We start from the raw sequence: 18807 nt of genomic DNA on the forward strand, positions 1-18807 counted from the left end.
AGTGTTATGTCAAATGAATTTATATTTAACATAAGTTTTGAGTTTTCTAAATACATGCCTGTTTAACTTAAAAAAAACCAGCCAGCAGTATCAGGTGATGCCAGAGTAAGAACAGCAGCACCACATAATGATGACGGCTACATGTATAACTAAAGAAAACTTTAAACTTATTAAATTTGGTTCAGTTTCTAGTCTAAAAGTTTATAGCTTTAAATAGTTTTGCGGACAAATATATGTAAAAAATTAATATAAAGTAACTAATACTACATTCATCTCAAAAGGTGCCCTTTTTTAATATCTGCCACTTCTTTTCTGTTGTCAGTTTACCTCAAAACTATTATGCTCATATTTTTATTTATTTGTCTCCTGTTGATGAATTTTTCTGTAATTCTTGATCTTTATGTTTGTGGTTGTAACATCCAGTTTAGAATTTGTTATAATTCTACTTATTGTGCAGTCTCCAGTATTGGCAAATTTTTGTTCAACCACAATTTTAACTGCTTTAATTCAATTCAGTTTCATGAAACCTTTTCTTCCACTTAGGGCTAATTAGCAGCATCTTCACTGAATTTTACGGTAGTAATTTTGTTGAAAAAAAATTGTGTTTTTATAATGATTGTTTAATGTGCAATATTCTATAAGTATCATATTTTTCATCCTCTTCAATGAATTTAACTCAATTGTTATTTTGTTTTTGTACTTACTTAAATACTTACATATTCATTGTCTTCATAAATTTTATTTATTAGTATGGACTTAACTACTTCTCTTTTAACTATTAATTTTACGATGTTATTGTTACATCTAATTTTATGATAATAATAGCTTTATATTCTTTTATAAAGTATATAAAGCTATATATAGAATATATATATAGAATGGATGCTCCAAAATTATTGTTTTCTGCCCAAAATGTTTCATAACATTGCCTCAGTGTACATGCTTGCCTTATTAATTGTAGCAAAACTTGACCGCATTTACAATTATCCAAGAATTTTGTTGTAAAGGGAAAAACTAATTCTAGTGACTGCATGGGTACAAAAAATAATGAAGAATAAAATAATTAAACAAAATTATATAAATAAATATATATATACAGGCTAATGATATTCTTAGTAGGGTTTCAGTCCGCAAGAAAAGGTATGGTAGTATGATATAAAGATATCTTAAATTACGGTCTCATAAATTAAGGGGGAGCGTTCAGTTGTAATTAAGGATCGTTGGGATCATGATGTTAGGACAGCGAGATTACAAAATACGAGGGTGGTAATCTGTTCTTTGGTCTGATATGAGGTTCGAATAAAGGTTCTTATTAAATAAATAATATTACAAAAAAAAAAAAAAATTTTTTTTTAAATTTCCTTTGTTATAGCCGTAATGAGAGGTAGATTTTGTCTGTCTCTCGTTACAAAGAGAAATTCACCTGCTGGGTGAATTAATAAATCTGAGATGTTCAAATTTAAACTAATTAATTTCTGATATTATGAGATCTATTTGGATACTCCATTTTGCTTCCGAAAAGTAAACTCATAAAAATAAGTTTGTTGTCGTTGAAGTGAAAAGTTTTAACATATAATTTATCGTATAAATATTCTCTATGCCTTATCTAAATTAATATGCAAAGTTGATGGTTTTGTTATTCAATGGTTTTTAAATAAATAACATAAGATTAAAGTTATACGATTTAAATATTTATTACTGTTGATAGCGTATTAGTTTAATAATTAAATTACAAAATTCTGTATAATTCAAAGAAGTGGACGTTATTTAACAATTATTCGCATTTACCGGCCATTTTGACCATGGAAGTGGAAGTTGTTTAATGTTGTTGTAATCTTAGGATACCTTATTTAAACTTATTTATTAAATGTGTAAAGAAAATATTTTTATACTTTTTTAAGTGATTTCATGATAATATATACTTCTGGTAAGTGGGGAAATGTCATCAGTGCTTAATTATTTTGGTAATATAGTAAAAATTATTTGTGAAGTTGTAGGTAGGTTTAATGATTTTTTGTTAATATATTATTTCTATTAACTGATTTGTTGTATTTTTAGATGTCGACTGTAGTTTACGTTAGCAATAACTGATGGGTATGTAGGTGATGTGAGTTCTGTTTATTTTTTATTTAGATTCTTTAATTGGTTAACCTTTTTAATATTGTTATCAAACAGTTGCACCTGTCGTAATTTTGCTTAAATCAACAGGAGTTATTTTTTGTTAGTTCAGTAGTAATGTATATATTCTTGTAAACGAAATATTGTTTTTTCTTTAAATACTTATCCTGTTTTTTGAGCGATATTGATTTGATTTTTGCTTAATGATTTTCGAGGATTATCTCCCATCAAAATAGATCTATTAATAATAAAAGTTAGGTTATTTATTATAGAATCAAAAAAAAATTATAAATATATTTTGTTGTATTTAGTTTTGTTAAACGTTTTACTAATTTGTTTATGTTTGTTAGATTTATAAGTATTTATTGTCATTGTTTATATTAGTTTTGTCTTTGTAAGAAGAGAAAATTGTTTAATTAATACTTTTTTGAAATTGTCAATTAAATGCCAATGAGATTTGATTTAGTCAAATTTTTTTAATTGCTGAACTTGATGACTGCATTGTTTAGAAAATTTGAAGGTCAAATGATTTTTTTTAATATCACCTCTAGATGTTATCAGAAAAATACAATTTTCATCAGTTTACATTTCTGTGCGAATTGTTTTTTTTTTTTAATTTTAACATTATTTTGTTATTTTGAAAAAGATGATGTAGAACTTCATTGTTAGTAGTAGTAGTATATCTTCAAGTTATATTGTTGCAGATATCTTCAAGTTATATTGTTGCAGATATCTTGGAAATTTTATGCCCGCTTTTCTCCAGCAATCATCCCCTGCCCAGAAGCAACAAACTTCCTTCTTCCTATCCAAAATCACCAATATAGTTTGTAGAATTGTCTGAAATGACTGATCTGCTAGCAGAGATAACTAACCTGCTTAATTTTTTGTTATTAAAAAAAAAGTTGTTTAAAGTAGAAAAAATAAAATTTGTACAATATTTGAATCTTAGCAATTGAACCACTGCCTCATTTGCAGTTCTCTTATGGAAAAATATTACTACAGCATAATTTTTAATTTAAAGGATGTTACTATTGTTAATAAAAACATTTTTTGCAGTTTGATTCATCTGTAAATGTTGCTGTTCTATTAAAATTTATATTTGTAAATTAGGTCAAAAATTTGGTATATGTTCTTATATATTTCCAAGCTTGCTAGGAAATATAACATTCTGTATGGAAAACATATTTCCTTTCTAAGGAAATATGTAACTTTCTGTATAAGTCTAAATAAATATCCATAAATACGTGTATAATTTTACATTTTACAACAACTTCCAAACAAAATACAATTTAACTATTTTAGTGTATGCTACATAGTTGACATTCAGTAGATATACTTATGCGTTATGCCACCCACCTTATGCATTATGCCACCAGCATATCAATTTTTCATACAAACATAAAATACTTAAAACTAGACAAAACTTATAATGCAAAAATATTTTGTGATACTGGGCATGTATTATGAGAAAGAGGTGATGGTGAAAGTGTTTATGAATTTTATAAATTGTTGTCATGATAGCTTTACTGCTAGAAATTTCTGTAATGTGTCAAATCACACAGTAAGAAATATAATGTAGGTTAAGAAACTCTGGATTGTTTTCACAACAGTAAACATTAAACTGATATGGATTTAGCATTAGATTATAATCAAGTAATGGGTTTTTTAAAATTTAGGCTGAAGAGATTGGTTAGAGGAAGATGGATAAGCTGTACAACTAAATAGAATAAAAAAGATTCATCTTAGTCAGCAAGTTAAGGAAGAACATGTTTGTAATTTTATTAGCTATCAAATTAAAGAAAAAGGATATTAGTAATGATTTAGTAGAGGAACTATATAGATTGTAAACAGAAGTGAAGAGATGTATGAAATGGTTTTAAAATCAGTTGGGTTTGTGAATTCATCCTCTGAAATAATACATCTCGGTGGTTTCAGAGGCATATAACAGAAAAAGAAAGAAATTGGGTTTGTGAAAAAGATGGAGTTGACCTGTTAAAGAGCTGTTTGAAGAGTAGAGAAAATGCTAGTTATGTTAACTAGGGTAAATGTTTTCAGTTATTTACGAGGTCCTTACTTTGTTGTCTTAAGAAAACATTGTGTTTATTTATTATCTCGCATTTTCCAAAGGAAGTAACTAAAAATTCAGATTGGAAATTTCTTTAAAAATTGCAGGTTATTAAACTTAATCTTCATTACATTATAAGATTAAAGGTATTTTTTTAACGAATATTGTTAGCTTATAATCTGAATTATGAGGAACAGTTACTTATTATGAGGAAAAAAACAATTTTTCAAATATAAAAGTTTGTTATAACAATAGCAAAATTTAGAAACTTCTCTGAAAAATGTTAGTGGTTTCACAAGGTTATATTCTTAAATGAAATTGTCTTTACACAGTATAGAAAAACACAACAAAATAAAAATAAAAATATTTCTTTAATCAAAAACTAAAGAAAAAAATACTCAGGCCGATATAAATTGTAAAATTAGTTATCTCTTCTTGAATATACTTATTGCACACCTTTTTTTGCACACTTCAGACATATTGGAAAAATGATTTTCTTTTTTTCGAATCACATAAGTGACATGTTTTCTCTTTTTTGAGTCTATCACCTTCATCATTTTTAATTGTTACTAGTGGTTTGACCTGTAGAACTTGCTCCATACAAGCTCGAAGTTCGTTAGGGATGTGAAAGTCTTTAATTCTTTGCTCTATGTGAGGTTGTACAAGGGTCTTAGCCAGCTTCTTCATAAAAATGAACCTTGTTATTTTTTTGTTATCATGATAACTATAGTACAATATGTAAGTATTTACAACACTGATGTCTAAAATTCTGAAGAAAGTAGTCATTGGCCATCTGCGAGTTCTTTGGCTGGAACAATAAATGGCACATTTCTCATCTAAACTGTCAACATTACCTTTAGTACAATTATAGTAATTATATACTTCAGGTTTTTCTGTCTTTTCGCAGCTCTTTGGTGTATTGTGCATTGTAGAAAGAAAAATTGTTCTTTTAGCTGTGAACCCATATATTGAACTTCCTACAGGATAACGTCTTTGAGGTTTGAACTCAGGTGGAATTTCCTGCTTGTTTTGACATATGTTAAAACAAGACAGGACATATGTCCTGTCTTCTACCATACAGGACATTAGCGAATACTGTTGATGAATACCAGTTGTCAGTTGTATTGTTCCTGTTGCTGTACATTATATCCTTTGCTAGACGGATGACTGACTGAGTCAGTTTGGAATACTGTTAGTCAGCTTCATCAAGTGTATCACCATTGCTGTCTTTACCGACATAGATGTAACCATTGCTAAAATAATGGGGTCTGGGAATCAACTAGGTTTATTCCATATTTGTATGGCTGTTTTGACATAAACTCTAAATCTACGCTGACCTTTAAAGCCAACAAGCATTTCATCTACTGTAGCATAAGTACTAATAGAGTATGAATCCTGAAAATTGTTTAAAAATCGTTCAATTATTTCAGAAATTGTGGCCGCTGGATTTTTTTGTATGCGTTGAGGATGGTCAGTTTGATCATCAAAGTGAAGATATGATAATAAATTTTCAAAACTGTCTACTCATAATACAACGAAAAATATCGCATCCTGTTCCATTAGTAGCCCACATTACTCATGTTCCTTCATTATTAGATTAAAAATTGCCCAGTAAAAAAGGAAACCAATAAAAATAAAAATTCGCCTTCATTTCAATAAGGTCTACGTCGTGCATATTTGTAGCGTTAGGATTTTTTGCAAATTTCAAACTGTTTTAAGTTTTACATTAGTGAAGTGTATGATTCTGCGCAATACTCATCGTCAATTATTAGACCTCAAATTTCGATTGGTTCTGGTTTTGAACCTAAGGCACACGCATGTTGTTTTAGTCCTGGAAGCTGGACCATGATATTGTGCCATTGAGTTATGGTATTTCTTGTGTGAAAAGGTTCAGCTGACCATTTAAGCCCATTTTTGCCATAATAAAAACTTCTGGTATTATCCTGGGGATCAGAAGTTATTTCACCATCTTAACTATCTTCACTTTGTTCAGATGAATTGTGATCACTTTCAATAACATAGTCTTTATCAATGTCCAGATCATCTACATCAATTATACCCCCCCCTGAACACCTAAGGTCTTAATAAAACAAATCATCAGTCAAACTATTTATGACTTAAGCATCATGTTGAAGTATTACTAATCCTAGGATCACTATTCGTTGTGTACAATAGTTCCAAAATACACAACGAAAAATGTATTATTAACATTTTTTTACAAAGGTTTTTTAGCACTATGAAAATATACAACAAATTATAATGAAAAAAGAAGACTTGTAACCTAAAAGTACTGAAAAAAGAAGGAAGCAATTAAAACCTATACTGTACAAAAAGAGTTACACTCACTATGAACTGCGGTACACAGAACTGACAAACATTAGAATATAAAAGTGTACAACATAATGACTGGTACAAAGGACCGCAGGGTGCCAACACTACACTAACAAGCACCAACGTTCACAACTAATAGAGGCGATTGAAAGAAGAGAACATGTGCAAAAGGTATTTGGATAGTGAGGGTGTTGAAATAGTTTATGCATGAGGGACACCATTTCAAAATATTCGAGCGGTATGACATACCTCACCTCATGAATTAAGGGTTAAGGTATATTAATTCACAATTTGTAATTAAGAAATTAAATCTGCTGAGGAAATGATCAAGTAAGTTATAAAGAAGTAATATAATTGAAAGAGGCATGATTACTAATATTCACTAGAAATTAATGGTTTGTACCAGACTAAGTGCATAGTGTTAAAATTGAGTATTTGATGAACATGTTTTACTACGAATAAGCCCAAACAGTGTTTACTAGTAAGAATTTCACTAGTTCTTCCCAAGATGCAAGGCAGGAAGACTGGTTATGGATGATACACTTGTAGCTATATCAAGTATGGTGGATCGAAAGACGTGGGATCAGATAAATTTTAATCTGATTTTTGGAAGTTTTTGAATGAATATAATGAAAATAGTTGTCAATGAAAACAAAATAATAGTAATAGTTGTCAGTAACTGAAAATATGTGACAATGAGATTTGTAATTTGGGTCTATTCCATATATTAGGTTGAAGTCTAGCATTAACCCCTTGAAAGAAAAAATGGAATAAGGTACAAGAAGTACAGAATTATTACTTAATCAGTTAAAGCTGTTAATAAAGGTTATCTGTCATAATTGGATTATAGGCTTATGAATAGCAGATTTCCTTCACAAAATTTGAGAAGGAATGTTTTTGGAATTTCAACCTCACTTTTTGAAAAAAATGTGCATTCAGTATGATAAAAATTATGATTCTCCTTTTTCATTCTGTTGTGTAGTAAAACAACAAGGAAAATGTTTTCATATTCAAAAGTTTTTACTTTAAAACTAGACTATTATTACTAAATTTAATTAAAATAAGCATTTATTTTTTTTAACATTAAAATATTACATTCATTTATTACAGAATTGTATAATGTAAAAATGTATAATAAATTTGTCTTAAAATTGAAAAATTATTGCTGTAAAATAGATTAAAATAGGTTTTAAATATGTTACCTGTCTTAGGTATTTTAAGCAACTGTACATCTTTTACTATAAGAATTTAAAATTATTTCTACATTTATGTATTTAATGATCATCATTGTTATGAGGTTTTGATATAAGATTTTAGGTAGTTGTATTTATAATTTTATAATAGTTTTAGTTATAATTCTAGTTAAGATTTTCAGTTAGTTTTCAGAGTAAAGATGTCACTTGTCTTTCATTTGAATATACTTGTATTATTTTCTCTATCTGTTAAGGGCAGTTAGTATACCTTGATGGTTGTAACTTTAAATTTATGGGTCTAAATTTTTATGATTTTTCATGGTAATGATAAAAGCACCATTTGGCCTGGTGATTAGGACAGCAGAAAACCATTTCACTCCTCATTTTAATAATCCTGAAATGATTATGCTTGTTATTCTTGAGTGAGCTTATTCTATTTTCAGGGTGACTAATTCTTACCTCATTTACTAATAACTTAGGTTGTGGTAGGGTACCTAAAAAGTAAAATATGCGTAAAAGTAAAGTAAAGTAAAAGTACAATATAAAACATAGTGAATTATGTTGTGATGAAATATTATTCTTTCTGTTTGAAAAGTAATTTATGCACTGGTCACATTGAGCTCAATTTTAATTGAAAAAGAGCCTTATTATTTGTTTGATAAGAGTTGCTGGCTGAACAGGATTGTGAAAAATTAACATTTATAGGATGTAAAGTCACTTTCACGTAACAGTTTATCAGTAGTTTTATTGAAGTTATATTTGTATAATTTAGTGTGAATAGAATGCACTTCAATGTAAATAGTTCACACTTTTGTTTCTTCTCAATTTTGGCCTTTCTGGACCTTGTAAAATAACTTTTCCTGATCTCATTTCCTTTCTATTTTCACTACTTAATTTTCTTACTGTACCTTTGTTCCTGAAGATGGCAGCACTTGTCAACAAAGGTTAGGGAATGTATTCGCACATGTGTTGAAAGGTACTTACTAAAATTTCAGCCATTTTGGATGCTCATTTGTTATTTGAGTAAGTCATTGTGAAAATGGAAAAAATTGAAAATTATGCGTGATTAAAACTTCCATTTCAAAGGCAATATGCTTACGCAAATTAAAACAGAGTTGTACACTGTTTACAGGGACTCTGTCCCATCATTTGCCACTGTGAATAGATGGGCAGTTGAATTTAATCATGGTTGTACCAGCTGGGTTAATGATGAGCATTTGGGATGGCCAAAAACTCCCAACTACCACTGATATCGTTGAAAAAGTTACCAAATGGTACTGGACGACCAATGAATTAAGGTTAGAGAGATAGCAGAAGCTATAAGCATATCAAAAGAACATGTCATATATTAACTGAAGAATTGGATATGTTTGAGCTATCCATGTGTTGGGTGCTGCATTTGCTCACTTTGGACCAAAACCACATTCAAATGAACATTTCCAAGGCCCCGCTGGAGCAGTTTAAGCAAAACGAGTCAGATTTTTTGCATCGATTCATAACTGTAGATGAAACATGGATCCACCATTATACTCCTGAGACAAAACAACAGTCAAAACAGTGGACTGCAAAGGGTGAACCTGCTTAAAAAGGTGAAGACAGTTCCATCAGTCGGAAAGGTGATGGTAACTGTTTTTTGGGATAGTAAGAAATTTTTTAATTGATTGTCCTCAAAAAGGTAAAAGAATAACAGACAGTATTACAATCATTACTTGACAAACTGAAGGCAGAGATTGCAAAAAAATGATCGTATGAAGAAGAAAGTGCTTTTCCATCAGGGCAATGCACCCTGCTCACACTTCCACGGTTGCCATGACCAAAATTCACAAATTGCATTTTGAATTGGTTGACCACTCACCGTATTCACCAGATCTGGCGCAACTTTTTCCTAACCTTAAAGTTTTGCTTGTAGAAAAGAGATTTTCATCGGATGAGGAGGTTATTGCATATGTAAATGCTTATTTTGTGGAGAAAGACACCAGCTACTATTTGGAAGGGTTAAAGAGGTTAAAGCATCGCTGGAAAAAGTGTATTGGCTTGAAAGAAGACTTGTTGAAAAATAAAACTCTATATTTGACAGAAAAAATACATTTTCCTATTTTAGGCTCAAAACTTTTCAGACAACCCTCATATATAAAGCCTTTGAAAGACACATTGAAAGAATTTTATTCCTCTTGGATGGCAAACAACGATCATTCCTTTAAACTTGCTAGATGAATTATCTCTCTCTGGTCTGTGAATGGATATTGACGACATGGGAAAAAAACCTTAAAGAGTTAAATTAAAAGCTTTAAAAAGTGTCTAATTTCAAATAGTATGGATTAGTTGGAAGTTGATATCCTTTGGGAAAAAGGACAAAGACTCAGATTCTGGATTTGAAAATGGATACGAAAGTAAAGAAGATAGTGATTGACTCGAAAGCCTTGCAATTGTAAATAGTTATACCATTTATAATAACGTTAATAAATAAATTTGTGAAACTGAGTGTTTATTTTTTACTGATAACAAATCTTCCATTTATTGAAGTATCTAGGTGCAAATGAACATGTACTCCAAAGTTTTTTCTTTCTCATCAGTTTTAAAAGTATTCTGCAGGTCTTATGAACATTAGTATGTGGTTTTTGTAAATAATTTTAACAATTATAATTAAATGTTAAATACAGTATAATTATTTAACTATCATGTTTTAACATACTCATGTTTGCTATTATAAATAATGTTTTCTGTAATTATACAACTGCAAAAATTTTGGTATTTATCATTTTTATTTAAATAAAATTTCATAAGAGTGTGTTCACACTTGTTTCATTATCATCTTCAGGATTGCTAACATCATCAAAAGCTGTTTGTGATAACAAATCTTTCTCTTATAGTAGCAATAAATACCCTTTTCCTTTTATAATAACTACTCTTTATATCTGATTGCTTTTCAAACTGTTATCTGTTTATTTTTGTTATTTGTAACAGGTTTTTCTCACCGAATTTTCATAATGTTTGGGATATTAGTAATTAGATTTCATTGGACTGCGTATTTCATTTTACTATTCTTCATATCATCATAATTGAGTTTAAATCTTTGATGATAAGAGACATTTTTCATATAAAAATTGTACACCTTTTTGTGTTAAATTGTTTTATTATGGAATATAAGTTTTGGGTTTAACATTTTAGTTTCCATGTTTATTCTCTTTTTATGTGACCATCCACTCATTTCCTTCCTATTTTTTTTTTTAAATTGAATGTTTGTGTTTTATTTGATTAAACATTGTAATGTGAGGTATTGTGAATTACTACAATGAAAAAAAAATGGTAGTAGCTAGTTTTCTGTCCATATCATACAATTACTTTGAATCATTTGATAATGGTAATTGTGAATTACCATAATCAAATATTAATTTCATCTTTTAATATCTATTTTTATTATCTTTTATGATCGCATAGGATCACTTTAGATAGTCCATTATCCAAGTCTCTTTGATGGGACTGTGTGAGCCTTGCAGTCCTCCCAGTACTTTTTCATACGTTTCAATCTTTGTACCCTTTCTAATGTTGAAATTGTTTGTGTTGTAAGGTTTTTCTTGTGAGCGTGAAACAAGTGTTTTTGTTCTTTATTTTTGTATTTATTTTTATCTTATTTGTGGTGTCTAGTGGTATAAGGCCAATTTCCTTCAGATCCTTTCTTATTTCTCTGATCCATCTGCATCCTGTCTTGGTGTTTTTCAAGTTGAGATTGTGCTGCAGTAACTATTTCAGAAGCCTTGCACCTTATTAATATGTCTGAAGAATTTTGGTCTCCTCTAATGTAAGGGATCAGTGATGGGTTCTAACTCTTTGAACACAACTTTGTTGAGCACAATCCACCACTGCCCATCTTTCTGGTACTTTCTGTTGATGTAGGTTCTTCCAATTTTTCTTTCGATTATGTGGTGTCTTTGTTTTTGATTGTTCTTTCAGGTGGAAGAGTGTTTCTGCTGTATAAGTGGCTTCTGATTTTATAACTATATTGTAGTCTCTTATTTTTGGGTTTATTGATAGACATTTTTTATGGTAATTATATCAGGTTAATTTTTTAGCTTTAGCTTCTTTGTTTCTTTTTATTTGGATAGAGGTTTTTTCGTTTGTTTGTTATTATTTCTCAGAGGTATTTAAATTGCGTTCTTGTTTTGATTTTATTACTGTTTATGTTTACGTCTTTTAATCTTGCTGATTTTTGGGTTGTAATTTCTTTCTTTTTGAATGATATTTTGAGGCCAATTTTAATTTCAATGTTTTGCAGTTCTAATATCTGTGATTTAGCTTTGTTGATATCATTCGCCAGCAATGCCAAGTCATTGGTGAAACCGAGACAGTTTGTTTTGATTTTTCAGCCAATTTTTACTTTTGGGGGCATCTTTAAGCCATTCCCTCATTTTCATTTCTAGATTGCAGTTGAATAATAGCGGTAAGAGCCCATCGCCTTGGTGCAGTCCTGTTTTGATTTCAAGAGGTTCTGAGAGCTCATCTCTGAATTTTATCTTTGACTTATTGTTTGTGAGGGTCTGTTTTATTATGTTTATTAATTTGATTTGTAGTTTGAGGTGTTGTAGAATTCTTAGTAGGGATTCTTTGTGGATGCAGTCATAAGCTACTTTTTTGAAACTACAAATTCTGTGATTTCATTCTTGATTAGTTGGGTAGGGTCCGTTTTTCTTTTAGTTTAAGGGGCTTGGTTTTGTTGCTTTCTTTGGGGAAATTTAATTTGTATTTTGACTAAGTGATCTGAACCTGTGTCTACTCCTCAGAGGACTTTAACATTGTAGATCTCTGTATGGTGGTGTTTGATGATATCTAGTTGCCATTCTCCTTCAGTGTAGTCAGGGTGTTTCCAGGTTTTGGGGTTTCCTCTTACAATATGTTGATTTGGAGATTAGGTTGTAGTTTTTTTGCAGATATTGATAAGTCTCTTTCTGTTTTTGTTTCATACCGCAACAAACCAAAGATACGGCGACATCATCAGAAAATGTTCTGATCATGTCGGGGTATCTTTGTCTGGCAAGTTAAGCGTTGAAGATTAATTGTTTAACATGGTTTTTGGGATGTTATTTATTGTCAGGTAGAATAGATTTTTCCCCAGAACTTTTCTGTTTCTTTATAGTCTTTTGAGTTGTTTTTATTATTAGTGGATGCATGGGCATTTATTATAGTGTAGGTTTTATTAGATGCTTTTAGGACGGCGTTTCATAATTTTCATCGCGCCCTCCCTTTCTTACAATAACAATGTGTACAGTAATAATGTATTTTGATGCTAAAGCCACAGTATGACCTTAATTATAAACTTTACAAATTACCAAGAATAAATAAATTGATTGGTATTTAGTAACACTGTTCAGCTGCATTGACAAAACCAGAATTGATGCTTCTCTATTGCTCTGTCTTATGTCCACCATATCGGATATTCTTGCGGCTTTGTGAGAAGTTCCAATTTATTTTGAACATTCTGGAATGTCTGTGTGACTATCTATACAGACACGTGCAAATGCTACACCTTATTCAATTCCAGCCAGTGTCAGTCAATTCAATCCTTATATCGCTATTGAATCTGTCATGAATGTATATATTGTAATTTTGTTTTAATTGCAACTCATGGTATTAAATATTCTAGTAGATTTATACAGAATCATGGATAAATTCTTAAGTGGGTGTAAGTGAGCATTAGACAATAGTGAAGCATCAACAAGATCACAGATGAGCGGGTTCCGAAAATAAAATCAAGAAAATATTCTCAAGAGTACTTAAATTTTGGGTTTAACTGTACTGAAGTAAATGAAGAAGAAGACCCCCTGTTTGTCATTTGCTCAAAAGGTTTGGCAGCAGACAGCATGAAACCTAGTAAACTTAAATTTATGTTTGGAAAGGCATCATGGTGAGTATGTTAACAAATATCGAGAATTCTTCAAATTAAAATCATATGAAAAGCTAACATCATTTTTAAAAAAAAAAATTTGTGAATGAAAAAACTTTTTTGCCTCTTATAAAGCCTCATATAAAATAGCCAGATCTAAAAAGCCTCGTAAGTGAAGAGCTTATTTTGCAAGCTGCAATTGAGATTGTAAAAATTATGTTTGGAGATAATTTTGCCAAACAATTGCAATCCATACCTATATCAAATGATACTGTTGCCTGTTGAATTGGTGATATAGTTGAAGATGTACAACATTAGCTTTTCTGGATGTTGCTTGACAAATTGTTTTCAGTTAGCTAAATGAGGCAACCGATAGCAATAAAGGTGCTCATTTTATTGCCTATGTTCGATTTTGTGATGGTATGTCAGCAGTAGAAGAACTACTTTTCTGCAAACCAATAGAACTCAAAGCAGCAGCACTTGCATTATTTGTAATCTTAAATAATTTTGAAAATGAGGCAAACATAGAGTGGGAAAATTGCATTGGAATGTGCACTGATGGTGCTTGTTTAATGTCTGGAAGATTCCAAAGTATACAAGCACTTTTGAAACAGAAATAATTTCCACAGTGTGTCTGGACACATTTCATGATCCACAGAGAAGCTCTGGCTTCCAAAGAAATGAGTCTGGTCTGAATATTGTGCTAACGATGGTTGTAACTGTAAATTGTATAAAAATGAGACCCCTAAAATCAAGAACCTTTTCTCCACTTTGTAAAGACATGGGATTTAGTACATTCAGTGTTACTATTTTATTGCGAGAAAAATGGTTATCACATGGGAGATTTTTGCAATTTGTTTATGAATTAAGAGATTAAGTAGCCATTTTTCTAGAAGAGGAAAACTGACTGGAAGCAGAAAAATTTCAAGACGGTTTATTTGTGATGTAATTGAGCTGCTTGGTCGACATATTTGAGAAATTAAATACCTTGAATCTTCAACTCCAAGGAGCAAATATACACACATGTTGGATATGAGTGATAAAGTTATGCTTTTTGTAGAAAATTGGAATTGTGGAGCAGAAATTTAAAGCAAAAAACCTCAAAATGTTTGCAAATGTGGATGAATATATTAAAACTTACAAGGCTGAAGAACAACATGTGAAAGTTGTTTTTGTTACCGTTGAAAATCATTTAGCCATACTGGCAAAGAATTTTAAAAAAGTATTTACTTGCTGACGATAACTTGGTAGCAAGTTTCAAGTGAGTTAGGGATCCATTTCAAAATATTCTTGAAGGGCTATCAACTGCCAAAGAAGAAATTTTCATAGACTTCACGGCAAGTGGTGAAATCAAAAGACAGTTTAGTAATAAATCACTCTTTGAATTTTGGCCAGGGGTGGAATTTTTGCACCGAAAACAACAGAATTTCATATACTATTAGCATTTTCAACATCCTACCTTTACGAAACTGAATTTTCTGTAGTGGCTGCTTTAAAGACAAAATGTAGATCTCTGCTAACTTTAGAAAAAGAAAAGTGTCTATTTGTAATATTAAACCTTCCTTTGAAAAACTTTGCTCTGCAAGACAGGTCTAGTGAGTCACTAATAATTATTAAACTTGTTTTTAAATTAGTATTGGTAAGTTAATTATTTATTAAATACATTGTGTAGTAGGGATACGATTTATTATTATTAAGTGTATTATATCAATGTAAATTTGTATTTTATTATTTATTATGTCAGAATGGTTTTGACTTGCTTTCCTTTAAGTAAATTAATAAACTTTTGTAATAAAATTTTTTTTGTTGATATGCTCGTGCCCCCCCGTTTAATGTTATAATACTTACTTGGGTGGGGGGGGGGCATTATAAATATCATAAATTCTACATGAATCCAATAAAATAATGAATAATTTCAGCCTTACTATAATATTTTTCCATTTTTTTTTGAAATTTTATTTGATTTCGGTTATTATCAGGTTACATATATTGCCATATTCCCACCAAAGAAGGTTACAAAGAATAAGTTTTAAATTTTAATTTAACACTAATAATCTAATGGATTACTTACTCAGTACTAATTTACTGAGCCAGATTCTTTCCACTCAGGAACAAAAACTAAAGTAGAAGAGCTGAATGTCATGTAAACTATATTGTGACCAACATTTGGAATACCTGTATGTAATTCTTGAAAAAAAAGTTTACTGTAAAAATAAAACTGTTGTATTAGAAGATTGTTAACTTGTTAAAATAATTAAAAGCTTGGTACAATATTTTTGTTATTATTGTATCTAATTGAGACATTATTTAATATAAAAAAATAAATGATATCCTTTAATTATGATATTGTTAGATGATGTTTATTTTTGTTGCAGTTCCTTGTATAAACTTGTAGTATGTAAGTGAGCAATCCTATTTGATTGATATAGTATCAGCAGTAATATGCCAAAACATCAACAGATTATGTTATCAATAGGGTATTGATTCCACTAGAGTGTGGGATACATTGGTTCAGCCTGTGATAGGTATGGACATGTAGTATGTTTTTATAAAATATAGTGTAATAAATTACAATCTCTTCCTTACCAACCAATCGTGCTACAAGCTTTTATTGTATCTCTCTCTCACACACACACACTCTCTCTCTCTGTGGGGGGGGGGGGGGGGTTGCATGCATGCATGCATGTATGTATCCATGTGCATGTTATCCAATAACAGATCTATTGCTCTTTCTTTGTAAAAGTTCAGACTGTTTTTCATTTGCATCCTTCTCATTTTAATGTTATTTCTTAAGTGATTAAGGATGAAGTCCTTTGAAACAGAAGTTAGAAAAAAATGTAATTTGAGAACAAAACTTGGCTGAGCAAAAATAAGAATACATATTTGCTTATCTTGTTTTGTTTTATGTTCCTTGCATAGAGACAAATGTTGACATAATGTAAAGTAAACTGTATATGAATGTAAAGTAAAATATGCATTTTTAAATGCCCTTTCATATAGTTCATTGGAAGAAATGTCTGCAGTAATGAACCCATATTGTGTGTGTGTATAAATGTAGCCAAATGTAACTCATTTACTACCTTTTATTGAACCACTGTCATTGCTGCTGTAGGTCATTATCAATTTACATAATTTACTATGCAATTTTTACAAATGATACAGATACAGTTGGGTAAACTTTCAGCACAATGTGTTGTCAAGGTTGAATTAAAACATGTTCTGTCAACATATGAAGTTGGCCAATTTTTTTTTTAACCATATTTTAAATAGGATCGATATAGATGTGTCTGTCATAACTGTTTTGTGAGTATTAGTTGTTTATTATACTTTTGGTTGTATGCAAGAATTTAATGAGTAAATGTTTTTGTATTTTTTCATATAATTTCAGATAACAAGTACAATTAAGTGAACATAATGGCAACGCCAGCAGTCCAACAGTTTTGTTTGCGATGGAACAATCATCAGCCAAATTTTATTTCAGTTTTTTCAAGTCTGTTAAATAGTGAATCATTAGTTGATGTAACATTAGCAGCAGAAGGCAAACATATACAAGCCCATAAAATTGTCCTGTCTGCATGCAGTACTTATTTTCAGGTAAGAGGTAATGTGTTATCATTTTTCATAATTAATTTATAAATTCAGTTAAAATTTGCAACTGGAAGTGTCATTGCATAACGGGCAAACCATATTTTCTTCTTGCTAGTTTGGTATTTTATTTTTGAAGTAAAAATATAAAACTCTTTTTGTGTCAGTTTGAAAAATTAAAATGAGTGTTATTTATTTGTTACACTTAACATTTTTTTATAGATGATTATGTGGTTCGTAACAATGTGGTGTGCTTAGTCTACTCAAAAGTGGGTAACAGTTATTTCATTAAGTCAATTTATTTTCTGTTCTATAGTATATTGGAATTAGTTATTTATTTCATTTTTAAAGAAAGCATTTCTCTATAAACTTTTAAAACAATTTTTATGGTTATTTAATTAGATTTTTATGTGAGTACACATATTCTTAATAAATGTTACTTTGATGTGGTAAATGCATGCTTTTGTGTGAATAAATTTTTATTGTAGTTTTAATCTTTGGTAGGTAGCTATAAAAACAAGGGATTCTGAGCAGAGAAATGTTTAATCATATATTTTTTGATTATATTATTTTATACATTTTTCTTTTTCTTTCCACTGTGTTTCTGTAGGTCGATTTTTGTTGATTTTTTGTTTTGGCCAGAGACTTGTCAGCGGCTGGACCAGACACTGTCTCCATATCTTTGTTTTTGAATAAAAATATAATCAAATGGTTCAATGAAATATGTAGTACTAAATTAAATCAGAAATTTTGAATTTAAAGTTATTTCTTGGATTTGGATTATACTTTAATTTTCAGCCATTTCTTTATAATAATGTTAAAAGTGTGTATAAAAGTTTGTATATAAGTATTTTTTTAGCCAGTCAGTTTTTTCACTCCAATGTAACATAAAATTATCATTGTCTTAAAAATGTTCACATGTTATTAAAGAAAACCGAAAATAAAAAATAAACTTAATAAAAAATTAATATTTTAATTTTAAATAAAACATCATGGTAGATCTCTATAGCACACAATGTATTTTTAGTTTTTCTTTAATCTCCATTCCTACAACCTCATCTTAAAACCCCTCTTGTTTCTTTTTCATTGTTTTATTGCAATTTACTGAGAATATAACAATTAAAACATCTTTACTGTCTTTGTAACTTACATATACAGCTATTGTTCCTCAACAGCCATGTCAGAACTTGACACAACTTTAGTGTGATAATGTAATAGCATCAGATTTATTGTTATTCAATATTAACTGATAAATAAGTACTGTGATATAGAAGTTAATGGTTATTTCTTTTGAAAAATCTAACATTGTACTACCTTTTTTTTGTTTTCAGTCTTTATTCACCCTTAATCCTTGTAAACATCCAATTGTAATTTTAAAAGATATTAAATATTCAGATTTAAAGACGATGGTAGATTTTATGTATTGTGGAGAAGTAAATGTATCACAGGAACAATTACCAGCAGTGTTAAAGGTGAGTAAACAGTTTTTTAAAATGATAAAATTATTTTGGTTTATGATTTAGGATACTTTAATGAAGTGTTGTTTGGTGTATGCTGTATGGCAGGTAGCACTATCCTGTTGCAACCAGCAGTCATGCTCAACCTCTTGCAGTAAGGCTATGAACTGTTTGTGATAA

General features: G+C 29.9%; 1 protein-coding gene across 2 annotated transcripts in view; it reads left to right on the plus strand.

The window, feature by feature from the left end:
* Window positions 1–1640: 1640 nt before the first annotated feature.
* LOC142328784 (uncharacterized) overlaps window positions 1641–18807 on the plus strand; it is an 85580-nt gene continuing 68413 nt past the window's right edge. Inside the window, exons 1-3 of one of the 2 annotated variants that reach the window (XM_075372814.1) lie at window positions 1641–1927; window positions 16974–17179; window positions 18502–18642. In XM_075372814.1, coding sequence (XP_075228929.1) covers window positions 17000–17179; window positions 18502–18642 — 321 coding nt within the window. In that variant the 5' untranslated portion in view covers window positions 1641–1927; window positions 16974–16999. The remainder of the gene's footprint in view (window positions 1928–16973; window positions 17180–18501; window positions 18643–18807) is intronic. The other variant, XM_075372813.1, reaches the window with a different exon arrangement.

The sequence above is a fragment of the Lycorma delicatula genome, chromosome 8 (assembly GCF_047948215.1).
Source record: "Lycorma delicatula isolate Av1 chromosome 8, ASM4794821v1, whole genome shotgun sequence".
Lineage (NCBI taxonomy): Eukaryota > Metazoa > Arthropoda > Insecta > Hemiptera > Fulgoridae > Lycorma > Lycorma delicatula.